The sequence below is a fragment of the Myxocyprinus asiaticus genome, chromosome 6 (genome assembly GCF_019703515.2).
Source record: "Myxocyprinus asiaticus isolate MX2 ecotype Aquarium Trade chromosome 6, UBuf_Myxa_2, whole genome shotgun sequence".
Classification (NCBI taxonomy): Eukaryota; Metazoa; Chordata; class Actinopteri; order Cypriniformes; family Catostomidae; genus Myxocyprinus; species Myxocyprinus asiaticus.
This window is the reverse complement of record NC_059349.1, coordinates 21,657,580-21,673,553: the sequence shown is the minus strand read 5'-3', so window position 1 is coordinate 21,673,553 and position 15,974 is coordinate 21,657,580. Positions and strand designations below refer to the sequence as shown.

Here is a 15,974-nt window from a genome sequence, read left to right as displayed (position 1 = left end):
TATCAAAAATCTGGGTTTTGCTTTGTCATTATGGGGTATGGAGTGTAGATTGATGTGAAAAACAAAACAATGTGAAAAAATTAGGGGGTCTGAATACTTTCTGAATGCACTGTATGTGGACATTTGTTTTTTTTTTGTTTTTTTTTTGCATGTTTCTTAGGGTCTACTAGTTACAAATCAATAAGGGGAATGGAAAATGCACACAGCAGTCACGCTCAGGTCTCAGGAGGTTAAAGGGGCCATAAGGGAATACAATTTGTCATGGTCTTTTGAGATAAGAGTGGACTTGGACTTTGACAACATACTAAAACTTTCAAAACTCAGAACTTTATCCCCAGCGAAATAAATACCATTTATTAAAACTAAGCTGCTAAAAGGATTTGATCTATCCTTCCACAACTTTCACATTACACAGAAGAGTACATTTGAACACATGAACACAAGATTGCCCACATTTCACTTCAAAATAAAGTCTATTCAGTGTTCAGAAACATGGCCCTCCCAGTCACAATTAAGTAATAAAGGAGGAGGTTGGATATAGTATTAGTCCTTAACACCTAAAATAATTAATGATTTAAAAACAAATGAGATTAGGTGTAGCACATGCAACTCTGCACATCCTTCTGAAAAAGCCCAACTTAAGGTATAGTTCAGCCAAAAATTAAAATCCTGAAATCATTTGCTCATCCCCAGGTCATTTCAAATCCATATGACTTTCCATCCATGGAACTCAAAAGGAGATGTTAAGCAGTATGATAGTCTTAGTCACCATTAACTTTCATTGCATATTTTTTTCTAATAAATGATGTGAAGAAAGGTGACTGAGGCAGTTATTCTGCATAAAATCTTTTTTGTTCTATGGAAGAAAGTCATATGGGTTTGGAACAACATGAGGGTGAGTAAATGAAGACAGATTTTAATTGTATGGTGAACTATCCCTTTCAGAAATAAGCAGTTGTTTATTTTGAAAAAGATCCATGATCTTTTTATTCTGATATTAACAGCTTGTCAAGTGTAATGTAGGATTTGTTATTGAAGGATGAGCAGTGTTCAAACTGTGTCAGAGCTCTTGGGGGGTCCATGTAACCCTTAACAACCCCTAACATTTCACATGGGAAGAGGGCATTTACATCGGAGCACAGCGCTATTTCAGCGAAACTGTTTAATAACCCAGCAGCAAAAATCAGGCTTTTAACTTGAAGGGCCAGCGAGAGGGTGGATATGGTAATAAACACTAAATCTTTCTGTTTTTGGTGGTGAAACATTATAAGTGGACCTCAGAGAAAAAAATTAAAATTAATGTGAAGTACATTTTATGAGATAATACATAATAATGGGGCAAAAATTAAATACACTCTTTGTAGCTGAAAAGTGATTCTTGTCGTAGTCTGAGTGCCTGCATATCAAAGGCAGTGCTATTAGTGAGACATTGCACTCTCTGGAGAGGATGTGATCTTGCAATGCCAAGCTAGTCTTATTTCACAAGTGTGATGTGGGCTTGCTTTTTTCGCATTTACTTTTATGCGCAAACATAGATATACAGATAGACACATGACATACTGGTCACAAACATGCATGCATGCAGACACACAAACATACATACAAATACACAGATCTAAATGATAGCACATACTTTAGGGTTTCAAATCTCGCCTGCTGAAAACCAACCCTGCTTCCTCAGAAAGTTATTTTTGTACCTAACTTTCATTTTTACTTCTTGCAAATTGCAAGTTAACTGCAAATACATTTTTACTTTTGTTTCACGTTCCATTACACTGTGTTTGTTAATATACCATTTGAGACCATTTTTTTTTTAGAACATGAGACATGAGAATGAATTAAATCACTGATTGGTTGCCTTATAAATATTATATACTTCATTACAAATAATATCGAGTTACATAGAAGTGCATTCCAAAAAGTCCTATACTGTATATTAGCCGGATGCAGGCTGTAGCTTTTGCAGCTTAAGAGGCAAGCTTCTGCTGAATTTCAATTTCACCATAAAGCAGCACAGAACTGAGGCAGATGTGATGCAGATGCAGTTTCTGTAGACTGTGCAAAGATACATTTCAATTGTGAAACTACACTCACTGAGCACTTTATTAGGAATACCTGTACACCTACTTATTCATGCGATTATCTAACCAGCCAATCGTGTGGCAGCAGTGCAATGCATAAAATCATGCAGATACCAGTCAGGAGCTTCAGTTAATGTTCACATCAACCATAAGAATGGGGGAAAAAATATGTGATCTCAGTTATTTCGACTGTGGCATGATTTTTTGAGCCAGACGAGCTGGTTTGAGTATTTCTGTAACTGCTGATCTCCTGGGATTTTCAAGCACAACAGTCTCTAGAATTTACTCAGAACGGTGCCAAAAACAATTTTAATAGCTCCTGTCTTGTTACCTTGCTTCCTGTGCCTCTGTGGATTAATATGTTGATCAGAGGGATGTTAAAAACACTGCACTGTTTAATCTGAATGAGGTCTTGACTTTCAGCCTGTGTGGGGAATTTAGAAATTTGGGCCCATATTAACAGATTTTTATCTTACCACTAGGAGTTCTCTAAAGAGTATTTGCTCAAAGACTTTTCAAAAAACTGCTATAAGCAAGTTTTACTACAGAAAATTTAAGGTAAGAACAAAGTCGGAGCTGATCTTGTTGCTATGGATGATGTCACGTTCTGTGAGCGCATTCTCTTTTAATTCACCAAAGTGATTGGTAGACAGGGTACCGCTATTTGTTGGCAAGTTTATTATACTTTTTTTTTTTTTTTTTAAGTAAACATTTATTTGGATCAAGTAAACTGAACTTTTTTTAAGCAATGTTAACTAGTTACAAGAAAACTTCACTCATCTGTGATTAAAGTATCAATGTTTTTATTTAATTATATAAATTGAGTTATAGCACATCTTTTATAGTATAAGGGAAATTGTGACTAGAATCTCGGTTAGCCATATGGCACATAGGATTCTTCTCATACTTCTTAGTGCACATAAATCTGCACTTTTGTAAAGTACAACTGAGTAAAGAAGAATGGCTTAAATTTAACAGGCTCCAATTTCACCAGAGGTAATACTAATCAACCTAATGGTGACTTTACACAACTATCAACCAGCTACAACAAAAACAACAGCAACAGGTCATAAGAATTAAAACTACACACATTTAAATAATTATTTTTCTACATAAGTTCCCTTGTTTTGACAAAACATCATTTATTCAACAGCAAGGGCTTATGGATATTACACGCAGCCGTAATTTTATACTTGACCATTTTGAATTAGTAGTACTCGAAGCCAAAGCTTAAAGAACATAAATATTTGAGTTATGATTCCAAAATGTGACATTTAAAGTACTGTTTAATTAGGACCATTTCAATGTTTTCATTAACTACAACTTTAGGGTTTAGAGAGTACTGTTAACTTAATTAAAACTAGTAAGAAGAGTAAAAATAAAAATACTCTTAAATTGAGTAAAATATTTTGTTACAATTTGATATAACTATTAGTATTTACAGTGTGGGAACAAATATGTTGAAATATTTAAGAGTGTTAAAAATGGTGGTACTCTCTTCAGTCTCAGTTGAGAGCAGAGATCACAGACTTTAAGCGACAAAGATCTGCCACAGGCAATTAGTTAATTTGTTCAGTGTAATTGTAATCATACACAGCAAATTAATATTTTTCAATGCATTGTCCTATATTTCTATGTAGCCTATTTATACAAAATTAATGGAGATTTATCCCATATTGGCTACATAAACTTCATGATACTTCACCTCAAATAGTAGGCTAGGCTCTGTTAATATATCGCTCAAAACCTTTATCTCCGGTATAATTGGATTGTTTTGTAGAAGAGGTAATTGCATCCCTAACCAAGTAATGAAAACTCCCTTGCAATTTTTAAAAGGTCAATGTCATTATAATATTCTAATACATTAACTCAATTGCAATGTGGATTGACGGCAGCAGCCATGCTTCAGGCCGCAAGCCCGGGAGCTGATTTGGCCGGTGAAGGAAATTCGGCGAGAATTGTTGAACGTGTCAGCAATGCTGACGAAGGTCGTTGCTGACTTGGAGGATCTTTCTGTAATATGTCGATTGATCACTGCCATGGAGAAGAAAATCACTGAGATTGTTACAAGAGTGGGGGATGTCGAGAAACGGATTGATTATCTGGAGTCATTGGAGAGGGCATTGGCTACTAATCCGCCAGCGACCAGGGTGGATTTGAGGCACGTCTGGGAGAAGCTGGAGGATTTGGAAAACCGTAACCGGCGGAATAACGTCTGAATTGTTGGAATTCCTGAGGACGAAGAAGATTGGAATATAGTGAAATTTCTGGACGGACTCTTCCCGAGTCTGCTCAACATATCAGGCCATAAGCTGGAAATCAAGTGAGCTCACAGGGTTCTAGCTCGGCGATCTGCTGAGGGAGACAGGCCCGATCAATTCTGGCCAAATTTCTGAGATCATCCAATAAAAGATCTTGTGTTATGTGAGGCAAGGAGTAAAGGAAGGCTTTTTTGGAAGAACCACAGCATTTTCTAGTTCCCAGACTTTGCGAATTCAATGAGAGAAACGTGATCAATTCAAGGAATGCAAGAAACTCTTACATCAACGGAAGGATGGACGCCAGTTGGCGCAGTCGTGCGTGGGGTTAATGTACACATTTTTCTTTTTTCTGTTTGTTTGGTTCGGGGGGAAGTTTGGGGTTTGACTGTTGCACTAATGTTGGAATGTGGTCTTTATAATTTTATTTTTGACACAATCTATTTTTTTTTCTATGTCAAAATGTCAAATGTTAATATGAGTGGATTGTCTCGCTCCACGTGGCACCCCATAAAAAGGAAGGTTATTTCTCTTCTTAAACGTAAGAAATATGATAGTGTTTCTTCAAGAAACGCATCTTTCCTCGCAGGAAGCTGAAAAATTTGGGAAGATATGGGGTGGTCATGTTTTCTTTAGTGCTGGCTCAAGTAAAAGCAGGGGAATCATTACACTGATAAGTAAACATCTACAATTAAAATGTCTCAAACAGATTAAAGATAAATTAGGAAGAGTAATTATTGTTTTAATAGAAATTCAGGGGCAAAGGTTGATTTTGGCTAATATTTACGCACCTAACGCTGATGATCAGGGCTTTTTTATAGATCTTGAAGGGATGGTGCAAGCCACTGGCACACCTCATGATATAATATTGGGTTGAGACTTTAATCTTTTAATGGGCTCAGTCCTTGATCATAGTGAAGCAAAAGTGTGTAAGCCCCCTAGAGCAACATTGACACTTCACAGGATGTGTAAAAATCTTGGTCTTACAGATATTTGGAGACTCGGACTACACATATTTTTTTTAGATTTATTCTAGAATAGATTTTTTTATATATATATCTAAGTGCCTCATTTCATCTGTTGTTGATTGCTCAATTGGAAACATCTTAGTTTCAGATAATGCCCTGGTGAGTTTAGAAATGTTGCCACATATTGAGAAAAAGAAATCATATAGTTGGCGCTTTAATGTATCCCTTTTGCAAAATCCTGAATTCCATCAAATGTTAAAGGCTGAAATCAATGTTTATATGGAGACCAACTGGTCCTCAGTATCCTCTGTGGGCGTGGCTTGGGAGGCACTTAAGGTGGTTCTTAGGGGCCGGATCATACAGTATGCCTCATTCACCCAAAAAATCCAAAGCACAAGAACTCGTGGAGTTGGAAGGGAATATTAAAAGTGCCGAGGCCGAATGTTTTCTGATGGCCTCAGAGAATTGAGCCGATTGAAATACAGATATAATACTATTGTCGTGGAAGGTGGAGTTTTGGCTATTCAGGGCAAGACGCCCTTTGAGTTGGGGGACAAAGCAGGGAAGCTTTTGGCTAGATAATATCACGTGGTCTTTGGCGAATTATCAGACTCCGGTCGCTGCCATCCCACTTGACGCCGAAAAGGCATTTGATATGGTAGAATGGGATCATCTTTTTAAGATTTTGGAAATATTTGGGTTCGGGAGTACATTTATTGGATGGATTAAGTTACTTTATACAAACAAATGGATTAATGTACAAACAAATGGATTAATTTCAGATTATTTTACTCTAGATAGGGGCACCCAGCAGGGTTGCCCTCTTTCCCCATTATTGTTCTGTCTTGCCCTGGAACCATTAGCAGCCACGATAAGGAAGGAAGATGATTTTCCAGGGGTGGTGGCGGGAGGTATGGCGCATAAGCTTTTGCTTTACGCTGATATTTTGTTGTCTGTCTCTGACACCATTAGATCTATGCCTTGCCTCCACAGAATTATTCATTCCTTTTCTAAGTTCTTAGGATACAGAGTCAGTTGGTCTAAATCAGAAGCTTTGGCTCTGACAGCATACTGCCCAGTAACGGTTTTTCAGCTGGGCGCCTTCCAGTGGCCCAAACAGGGAATTAAGTATTTGGGTATTTAATTCCTAGCAAATTTGTCTGATTTAGTTACAGTTAATTTTGACCCCTTAATAAAAAGGTTTGAGCAATGTGGGCAGGTGGGCTTCATTACATTTATCTATGATTGGGAAGGTTAATGTTATTAAAATGAATTGTATTCCAAAATGTATCTACCTGCTACAATCTCTCCCTGTAGATGTCTCCCTCTCTTATTTTAAGCAATTTGATAGCATAGCGAAGTCCTTCATGTGGAATGGTAAACCTCCAAGATTACATTTCAATAAGTTATATAGGCTGATTGACAAAGGTGGGCTAGGCCTACCCAAGATTTAGGTTTATTATTATGCATACGGTCTCAGACATTTGACTCACTGGTCGCTTCCACCTGAGAGAGCCTCTCCCTGGTTTTGTATTGAACAGGAAGTTCTTGCCCCTATTTTGCCATAGCAAAGCCGTTCTATCAAACTAATCAGAGAAGTTACACCCTGTTATCTCGCATCTGCATTCAGTATGGACAAAAGTGTCCAGAGTGTTTAATTCGGACATTTAAGTGTTGTCTCAAGCATATGCCTGAACCCCAAATTATGTATTGATAAGTCCCCTTTCTGCTGGTCAAAGTGGACTGTGAGGGGTGTTACTACACTCCGTGACCTATATGAGAGTGGAGTGTTGAGATCCTTTGAAAATTTGGTTCAACATTTTGGGATTCCCAGATCTCAGTTCTATAGGTATTTACAGCTGCGCCACCTGCTCTGTACTATTTTTGGGAGTAGCACACACCCCCCTAAAGCTTTTAGGGGTTTAGGAGTCCTTAGGACAACTTTTAAATTGTCATGGGTTTAAGAGCTACTTTTATAATGTTAAACTGCTCCATGAATTACACTTAGATTAAAAAAAATGTACTACTATAGTCCTAGAATTAGGAGTTACACTCCCTTACATGTTAAGAGATGCATACATAGATACAATAAAAAAGTATCGTGAAGGTAAATGGCATTATACAAGGATGCAGATCTCTCCACTCGCACACAGAAGTCCTAGGCTCTTGCTCAAAACTGGACGCGTGCTCTCAAATAAACTACGCTGCTCTATGAAATCTCCCTGCTCTTGCTTAGGGATGGTGCTCAAAACGTATCCTATGCATTTGCAAATCTATTATAAAGCCACACAGCTCTGCCTCTGTTCATTCATGTTCTGCCTCTGCAGACCTGTTATATCAAAGGAGAAACCATACCGCCATTAAGTAATCAACTCACTGTTTGGCCGGTAACCTTTTTTATTTTTTTTAGAAAACGCAGCATAAAGTAATACTTGCGAGGCAGACGAGGATCTAAATGCAGCTTTTAATAAAACAAAGATGAACAAGGTAACTAAGAGAAAGAAAAAAAAAAAAAAGAAGAAGAAGAAGAAGAAGAAACAAAACACAGACAACCATGCACAGAACATGACAACACATGTGAAAACTGACAAAGAAACCAAGGGAAACAAGGGCTTAAATACACAAAGGAAAACGAGGGAATGAGGATCACCTGGGGAAACAATCAGGGGAAAACCAATCATAAAAAAAACAACAAAGGACTAAAAAACTAACAGGAAACAGGAAAGGGGAACTAAATAAGGATTTCAAAATAAAAGTCAAGGCAAAAAACAGAGAATACGTGACAAATACATGGTTAAATTCGTACTGTAAGAATGATATTCTGATATAATTGGTGTGAGCAAATATAACCATCAATTAAACATCTGTTGCTACGGACATCTTCTGTCACTTCAGTGGAAAACAGCTGCACGTGTGCAGAAAATATGAATATATACGGAACAAAATCATGCGTGTCCATTATTACGCATTCAACATGATATCGGGTTGATGTGTCATCAAGTGACAAGTGAAGTTTCACATAAAGATGGAGACTGACTCAAGTGCTACGAGTTTATCACAGATATAGGCTAAAAACTGTAAAGTAATCCCATTGTCATGAGGACAAACTGGTGTTTTAATAAAAATAATATAGAATACGGTTTCACATAATTAATAGAAACATTTATAGTTTTTCTTTTTTTTTTTTTTTACATTTACTATGTTATTTATTATTTTGCTTTTGTAAAGGCCTATACATCATTATTGCATGTTTGTAAATCTGAAAGAGACACGTGGCTCCTTTTAAGACTTGAGCAGCACTCATTGTATCACAGAGTGTGGGGAATACTGGCATAGTGCTGTAAGCCAACAGATAAACTTGATTCAGCATGTAAGAACGATGCAGTGGGAGAGGTATTGCGAATATGAAAAGTTTGTGTACTGTACTGTTAATGTGGCGATTCACACGCTACAAGGCAAAGGGAAAACAGTGCAAGCTGTCAAATGGTCCTTATTATCGTTCATGGCGGCAGCTTCTCAGTCTCCTCCAGGCATAGGCATCTCAGTAATAACGCGAGTTACAAGATGTGGTGTAATTCAAACATCTTTATTAAATATTTCCAGATTAAATGGCATTAACAATAGTAGCACCCATAGAGTCCAGAAACATGCGCTCTTTCTCCACTTTTCTTTCATTCCCCTCATTAAAGTTCAAGCAGCAACAAGTGAAAAACGAATTAGCCTATTAATACAATCATACAACTAAATGAAAAGGCAGAGAAGTAATTTATAAATATAATAAATATTTATACAATATTAAGATAATATAATGTATTAAATATAATGCAAAAATAAAATTAAAATAAAATGAGGAAAAATTATAATTATATGAAATAATGACAACGAATCAATAACCAAATAATGTCACATTAAGTTTAATTGCACAGTCAGTTTGTCTTTGACTTTTTTATAGGGCTATCTTTCTTAATATAGAGAATATTTTGTTAGCCTATACTTTTTTTAAAAGTCAAATTAAAAAAAGCTTTTTAAATAAGCCTTTTAAACTTTTTTTCAGCAAAAACTAAGCAAAGTGATATTACTGGGAAGAGGAAAAATTTAATAAATAGTGACAGTGTGCAGAAATCGTACATACAGGTGCATCTCAATAAATTAGAATGTCGTGGAAAAGTTAATTTATTTCAGTAATTCAACTCAAATTGTGAAACTCGTGTATTAAATAAATTCAATGCACACAGACTGAAGTAGTTTAAGTCTTTGATTCTTTTAATTGTGATGATTTTGGCTCACATTTAACAAAAACCCACCAATTCACTATCTCAAAAAATTTGAATATGGTGACATGCCAATCAGCTAATCAACTCAAAACACCTGCAAAGGTTTCCTGAGCCTTCAAAATGGTCTCTCAGTTTGGTTCACTAGGCTACACAATCATGGGGAAGACTGCTGATCTGACAGTTGTCCAGAAGACAATCATTGACACCCTTCACAAGGAGGGTAAGCCACAAACATTCATTGCCAAAGAAGCTGGCTGTTCACAAAGTGCTGTATCCAAGCATGTTAAAAGAAAGTTGAGTGGAAGGAAAAAGTGTGGAAGAAAAAGATGCACAACCAACCGAGAGAACCGCAGCCTTATGATTGTCAAGCAAAATCAATTCAAGAATTTGGGTGAACTTCACAAGGAATGGACTGAGGCTGGGGTCAAGGCATCAAGAGCCACCACACACAGACATGTCAAGGAATTTGGCTACAGTTGTCGTATTCTTCTTGTTAAGCCACTCCTGAACCACAGACAACGTCAGAGGCATCTTACCTGGGCTAAGGAGAAGAAGAACTGGACTGTTGCCCAGTGGTCCAAAGTCCTCTTTTCAGATGAGAGCAAGTTTTGTATTTCATTTGGAAACCAAGGTCCTAGAGTCTGGAGGAAGGGTGGAGAAGCTCATAGCCCAAGTTGCTTGAAGTCCAGTGTTACGTTTCCACAGTCTGTGATGATTTGGGGTGCAATGTCATCTGCTGGTGTTGGTCCATTGTGTTTTTTGAAAACCAAAGTCACTGCACCCGTTTACCAAGAAATTTTGGAGCACTTCATGCTTCCTTCTGCTGACCAGCTTTTTAAAGATGCTGATTTCATTTTCCAGCAGGATTTGGCACCTGCCCACACTGCCAAAAACACCAAAAGTTGGTTAAATTACCATGGTGTTGGTGTGCTTGACTGGCCAGCAAACTCACCAGACCTGAACCCCATAGAGAATCTATGGAGTATTGTCAAGAGGAAAATGAGAAACAAGAGACCAAAAAATGCAGATGAGCTGAAGGCCACTGTCAAAGAAACCTGGGCTTCCATACCACCTCGGCAGTGCCACAAACTGATCACCTCCATGCCACGCCGAATTGAGGCAGTCATTAAAGCGAAAGGAGCCCCTACCAAGTATTGAGTACATATACAGTAAATGAACATACTTTCCAGAAGGCCAACAATTCCCTAAAAATGTTTTTTTTTTATTGGTCTTATGATGTATTCTAATTTTTTGAGATGGTGAATTGGTGGGTTTTTGTTAAATGTGAGCCAAAATCATCACAATTAAAAGAACCAAAGACTTAAACTACTTCAGTCTGTGTGCACTGAATTTATTTAATACACGAGTTTCACAATTTGAGTTGAATTACTGAAATAAATGAACTTTTCCATGACATTCTAATTTATTGAGATGCACCTGTATAGCCAGTTATGACAGAGATCTTGATAAAAGGTGAAATGAGCAGGGATCAGGATCAGTATCGGCCGATCAGGTGACAAGAAGATCAGTGATAAAAAAAAAAACCTGATTGGAGGATCCCTAATTCTTTTGTTTGACAGCAAAGAATTGAAATTGGCTTAAAGGTTAGTAAATGACTATATCATTTAGACTTTAAAGACAAAACTTGCACCACCTATTGATTTTATGTGGTTGTGTTATCTGACTGTCAGTATACTACACTAGTAACCTAATAATCAGAGAATGCCTGGAAAGTATATAGTAAATCCATATCTCTGCTTACGAGCAGTAGTGATTGAAACAACTACATGATAATGCGGCATGTGCTGTGAAGTTTTTTAAGGAAACTGCACAGGACTATGACAGGTACGAAAAGGTGAATATACAACCTTCAAACAGCTGTGTGTGCTCACGATGAGGACACAGGCAACCATGAGTGAAGTTCAGCTACATTAATACCCTTAAGGTTTCATGAGAAACAATTTGAAGAAACTATTATTTCACTCAACACTTTTCTTTAAGCAATTGACAATGCATTAACTGAATGTGATGCAAATTTTGCATTCAATTAAATAAAAAATAATAATAAAAAGGGAATACCAAATAAGATCTGGATGATAGATAGGACGATATTTCTGCACTTTTTTTTTTTATTACTGTTTTTGGATTTTTTCCATTTCAATCTTCCATTCAGCTTGACTTGCAGTGCCAAACCTGAGCTGTATGTCATGTTGTTATTACTTCATAAGTTTATTTAGAGCAGATTTAATAGATGTAAACTGCATATTTACTAAGCTAACTCAAATGTACATGTTAGTAGATTTCTGCCAGGCAAAGATTATTGAAAGGGATTAACTTAAACCTTGAGAACACATTGAGACCTATACAAGGGGTAAACACAGTGACTGTTTGCTGACTGCACAGTCTGAAATTGTGCAAGTGATATAATGTTCACACTTGCAATGGTGTCACTGCTTCAAGACCCACATACATGTATGTCCACTCACTGAGCAATTTATTAGGAACACCTGTACACCTACTTATTCATGCAATTATCTAATCAACCAATCGTGTGGCAGCAGTGCAATGAATAAAATTAAGCAGATACTGATCAGGAGCTTCAGTTAATGTTCACATCAACCATCAAGAATGGGGGAAAAAATGTGATCACAGTGATTTTGACCGTGGCATGATTGTTGGTGCCAGACGGGCTGGTTTGAGTATTTCTGTAACTGCTGATCTCCTGGGATTTTCACACACAACAGTCTCTAGAGTTTAGTCAGAATGTTGCCAAAAACAAAAAACATCCAGTGAGTGGCAGTTCTGCGGACAGAAACGCTGATGAGAGAAGTCAACAGAGAATGACCAGACAGGTTTGAGCTGACAGAAAGGCTACGGTAACTCAGATAATCACTCCGTACAATTGCAATGAGCAGAATAGCATCTCAGAATGCACAACACATCGAACCTTGAGGCGGATGGGCTACAACAACAGAAGACCATGTCGGGAACTTTATTAGGACCATAGTGTTCTTAATGAAGTGTTCAGTGAGTGTATATCTACTATTAAATCTGCAATTCAATGTGTACCATACATGATGGCAAAAAAACAATAGGTTATTGAAATATATAGTGGGGGTTAAACATCACATTGAAAATCTGGGATTCAAACTGTAATTAAAACCTGAAAAATATCAGAACGTTTTTGAATTTTGAACATTTTTAAAACTGTGACATTGACCATGTTACAAAATGTCAGACTTCCTTGCTCCCATTAAAGCACACAAGATATTTTTTGGAACATTCTCAAATCATGCTGGTACAACATGAATCATCAGGTTCTGGACAAACTTGTGCATCCTGTCATTAAAGCAAAAGAGGAACATACCAAATTCATGTTAATTTTACAATTCAACACTCAAGGCGTTATTTTCACTAGAAAAATGCATAGGCATTTTAACAAGTGGACTTTTTAACCCCACTGTATACTATAGGAATGACACTGCTCAGATCCATTAACACACATAGCCCTTGCCACACATGCCCTCAGCCATAAGCCTCATAAACTGGGCAGTGGGGGTGTTTGTCCAGCTTTTCGCTTACATTAGTTCTTTTAAGAGTGCTCTCCTGGCTTTATTCTAGCCCTACAGGTCTGTGAGGAGGATGCTTCACTTTATCTATGTTTAACACTACATGAGGTCAGACATTTAGCAACTGCATTTGCTAGGAAGAGAAATGCTAGGAAGAAGCTACTGGAGTCAGTTACTCCTGTGGCTCAGGGAATTATTGTATTACACTGCCAGACAAAGACAGTCCAAACATTTAGGAAGAGGTTGTACATGGGAAGATTGAAAAAATAAATGAGCTATTGATTACGAGTCACCTTCAGAGGGCAAACCACAACAACACCAGCCAGTCATTTACAAGTGTCTGAGAGTACAAGAAGTGGCAGATTATGTTCACTGCATGGCCTTTCAAAATGTTACATATTAACATTTAAGAAATGTGTATATATATATATTATATATTATAATAAAGATCACAAGGTTTCAGTTAGAATTAAGAGCTGCACAAAATTCTAGATTAGATTGCCAATTTTCAGCCTTTATTACTCCAGTCAACTGTATGAACCTCCCCCCTCTATCAATACATGGTGTCTGACCCATATTCAGCAACTACAGTTTTTTGTTTTGTTTTTTGCCTCAACACAGTCATCATGATTTTACTGATAATTCTCATGGTGCAATTTTTTCAATAAAATGTATTTTAAAAAATGTATTCCACTTTTATTATTTTGTCATTACCTTTCCAAAATCACGGACATCGAAGAGATCAAAGGCATCAAACAAATCACTCTTCTTCATACCAAATGCATCACAGCAAGCGGACAGGAATGTTCGGATATTCTTCAGGCAGAGGAACTATAAAAGCAAAAAACATGATTTTGTCAAGATAGTTGAATAATGGATCATTAAGTAAGATTAGTTCCTTTCCTAAAATTATTTTTTTATTTGCTATTTAATTGCCATTAATTTTCTTATTTGATTCTTGGGAGTCAAAATATTTGAATGTTTATTAACTGTACCCGTTTGTATGCACATATATCTGTGTGTGTTCAAATTAATGCACATTAGTGGACAGAAGATCAATACATATCAAAAAATCATATCTGATAAAGTAACATGAACAACAGTGACTTATATGTAAGGTGATTGATTTGACATTGCAGGAGCTTTTTGAACAGTGTAACATACATAGTAAACTTATGCATTGTAAAGATTTTATATGTAATATACAATATTTGTAGCAAGGAGAAAACAAATTGAGGACAACAACAATATAACACTTCTGTAGATAGGGAACGAAGATTTCTAATTTCAAACTATCTCTATTGCAGACCAACACAAAGGCAATAAAAAAAATTACAATCCATAAAATTACATTAAAAAATGATGTTTCTCAAGATACAGAACATGGTTGAATTACATTTAAATGAACATCACTAGTTTATATTCAGTTTACAGAGCACAAAATCTGATAAGTAATAAAGGCACTTATTTACAATTAGCCAAATATAGGCCTATACCCTCTTTATGAGTCAGACAACTGACAATCTGTCAGGAATGTCGACTAATTCAGCGAAGGATGCCATTGAAAATCGCTCTTTTCCGTTGTTTAATGGGGACTGACCGTGTCTGGTCAATCCAGAAGGGCGGAGGTTGTATATGTGACTTTAAAATCACTCAGATCAAAATTGTGATTTTATCAGGTCACTGGAGTGAAACAGGGGCATATGGGAAAAGCCGTTCAAGTCTGGGCAGACTGCCTGAGACTTCTCAGACCTTAACACTTACTTAGCACCAAATCAGACAGAGCATTCATCTGGACAACTTTTTGGGTTCCTACCAAGAGATGATGTACATTTCAAAATTGATGTTTCATTAGCTCAGTGTTTACTGAGTTTGTTTAGAGTTTTTCTTAAAGATGTGGATTGACTGAGTGATGCTGTATACAAAGAATGATGTGTATTTCTACCACTGGGCCCTTTGTAAAGAGAAGTCTATGCTGGCACTGTCAATGAGGCCACTTGGAGTAGTACTATGGCACTGGCTAGTACTAAAAACATCCAAAACTAATAGTAGCATTTCAGAGACTTGTACATTGTGAAGTATATAGGCCAACTCATATAATTATAATGAGGATTAAAATAAAATGCATTGAAAAATATATTAATATACTGCTTATATACTAGAAATCTACAGTATGGACAAATCAATCCTCTCTTATGGATATCTAAAATGTCAGTAAGTCTTTGTTCACTAAATGCAATAGGCTACATTCCAGGTTGTATAGCCTATGAAGTTTATACAGTCTTAAAATAACAGTAAACATGTCTATTGTAGACCCGCTTACCTGGGACATCTGTGGTCTGAGATTGATCTCTTTCAGGTTAATGGTGTCGGGTCGCAGATTATTCAGCAGCTGGCACAGAAGGACCCCATCCCGAAGTGTTTGTGCTAAATCAAAAACCTGCCCCGATTCAGCCGTGACCCGAGGATTCCGGGGCAAAACTTTACAACTGATCAGCCACAAACTGCACTGCCTCCAGTACTCCATAGTGTGCGCGTATAATTCAAATCAACAACTTGTGAAATTGTTCTGACACACACACAAAAAAAATGAAGGTACGAAGTAGGAGCATCCAAAACAGAGCGCAGATCTTTAATTATAGGCTACTTGGGCATTCTTCTTTTTTCTTTTTTTTTTTTCTTCTTCTTCTTCTTCTTCTTTTTAAAAAAACATTTTATCCTGCGTTCTTAGTTGCCAAAACTGAGACTTGTGCGCACTAATTTGGGTTTATCCGGCGGTCTACTGGAACTATAAATCCCGTCAACGCAGTTACGAATGCTAGAA

At 36.9% G+C, this 15,974-nt stretch overlaps 1 protein-coding gene across 2 annotated transcripts in view; it reads right to left on the bottom strand.

Annotated features, from left to right (window-relative positions):
* The window catches only part of LOC127441885 (guanine nucleotide exchange factor VAV3-like), a 70,666-nt gene extending 54,692 nt beyond the window's left edge, over window positions 1–15,974 (bottom strand). For both annotated transcript variants that reach the window (XM_051699428.1, XM_051699429.1), the window contains exons 1-2: window positions 15,474–15,974; window positions 13,865–13,981 (exon numbers count right to left, since the gene is read on the bottom strand). In XM_051699428.1, the coding sequence (XP_051555388.1) occupies window positions 13,865–13,981; window positions 15,474–15,677 (321 nt within the window). In that variant the 5' untranslated portion in view covers window positions 15,678–15,974. The remainder of the gene's footprint in view (window positions 1–13,864; window positions 13,982–15,473) is intronic.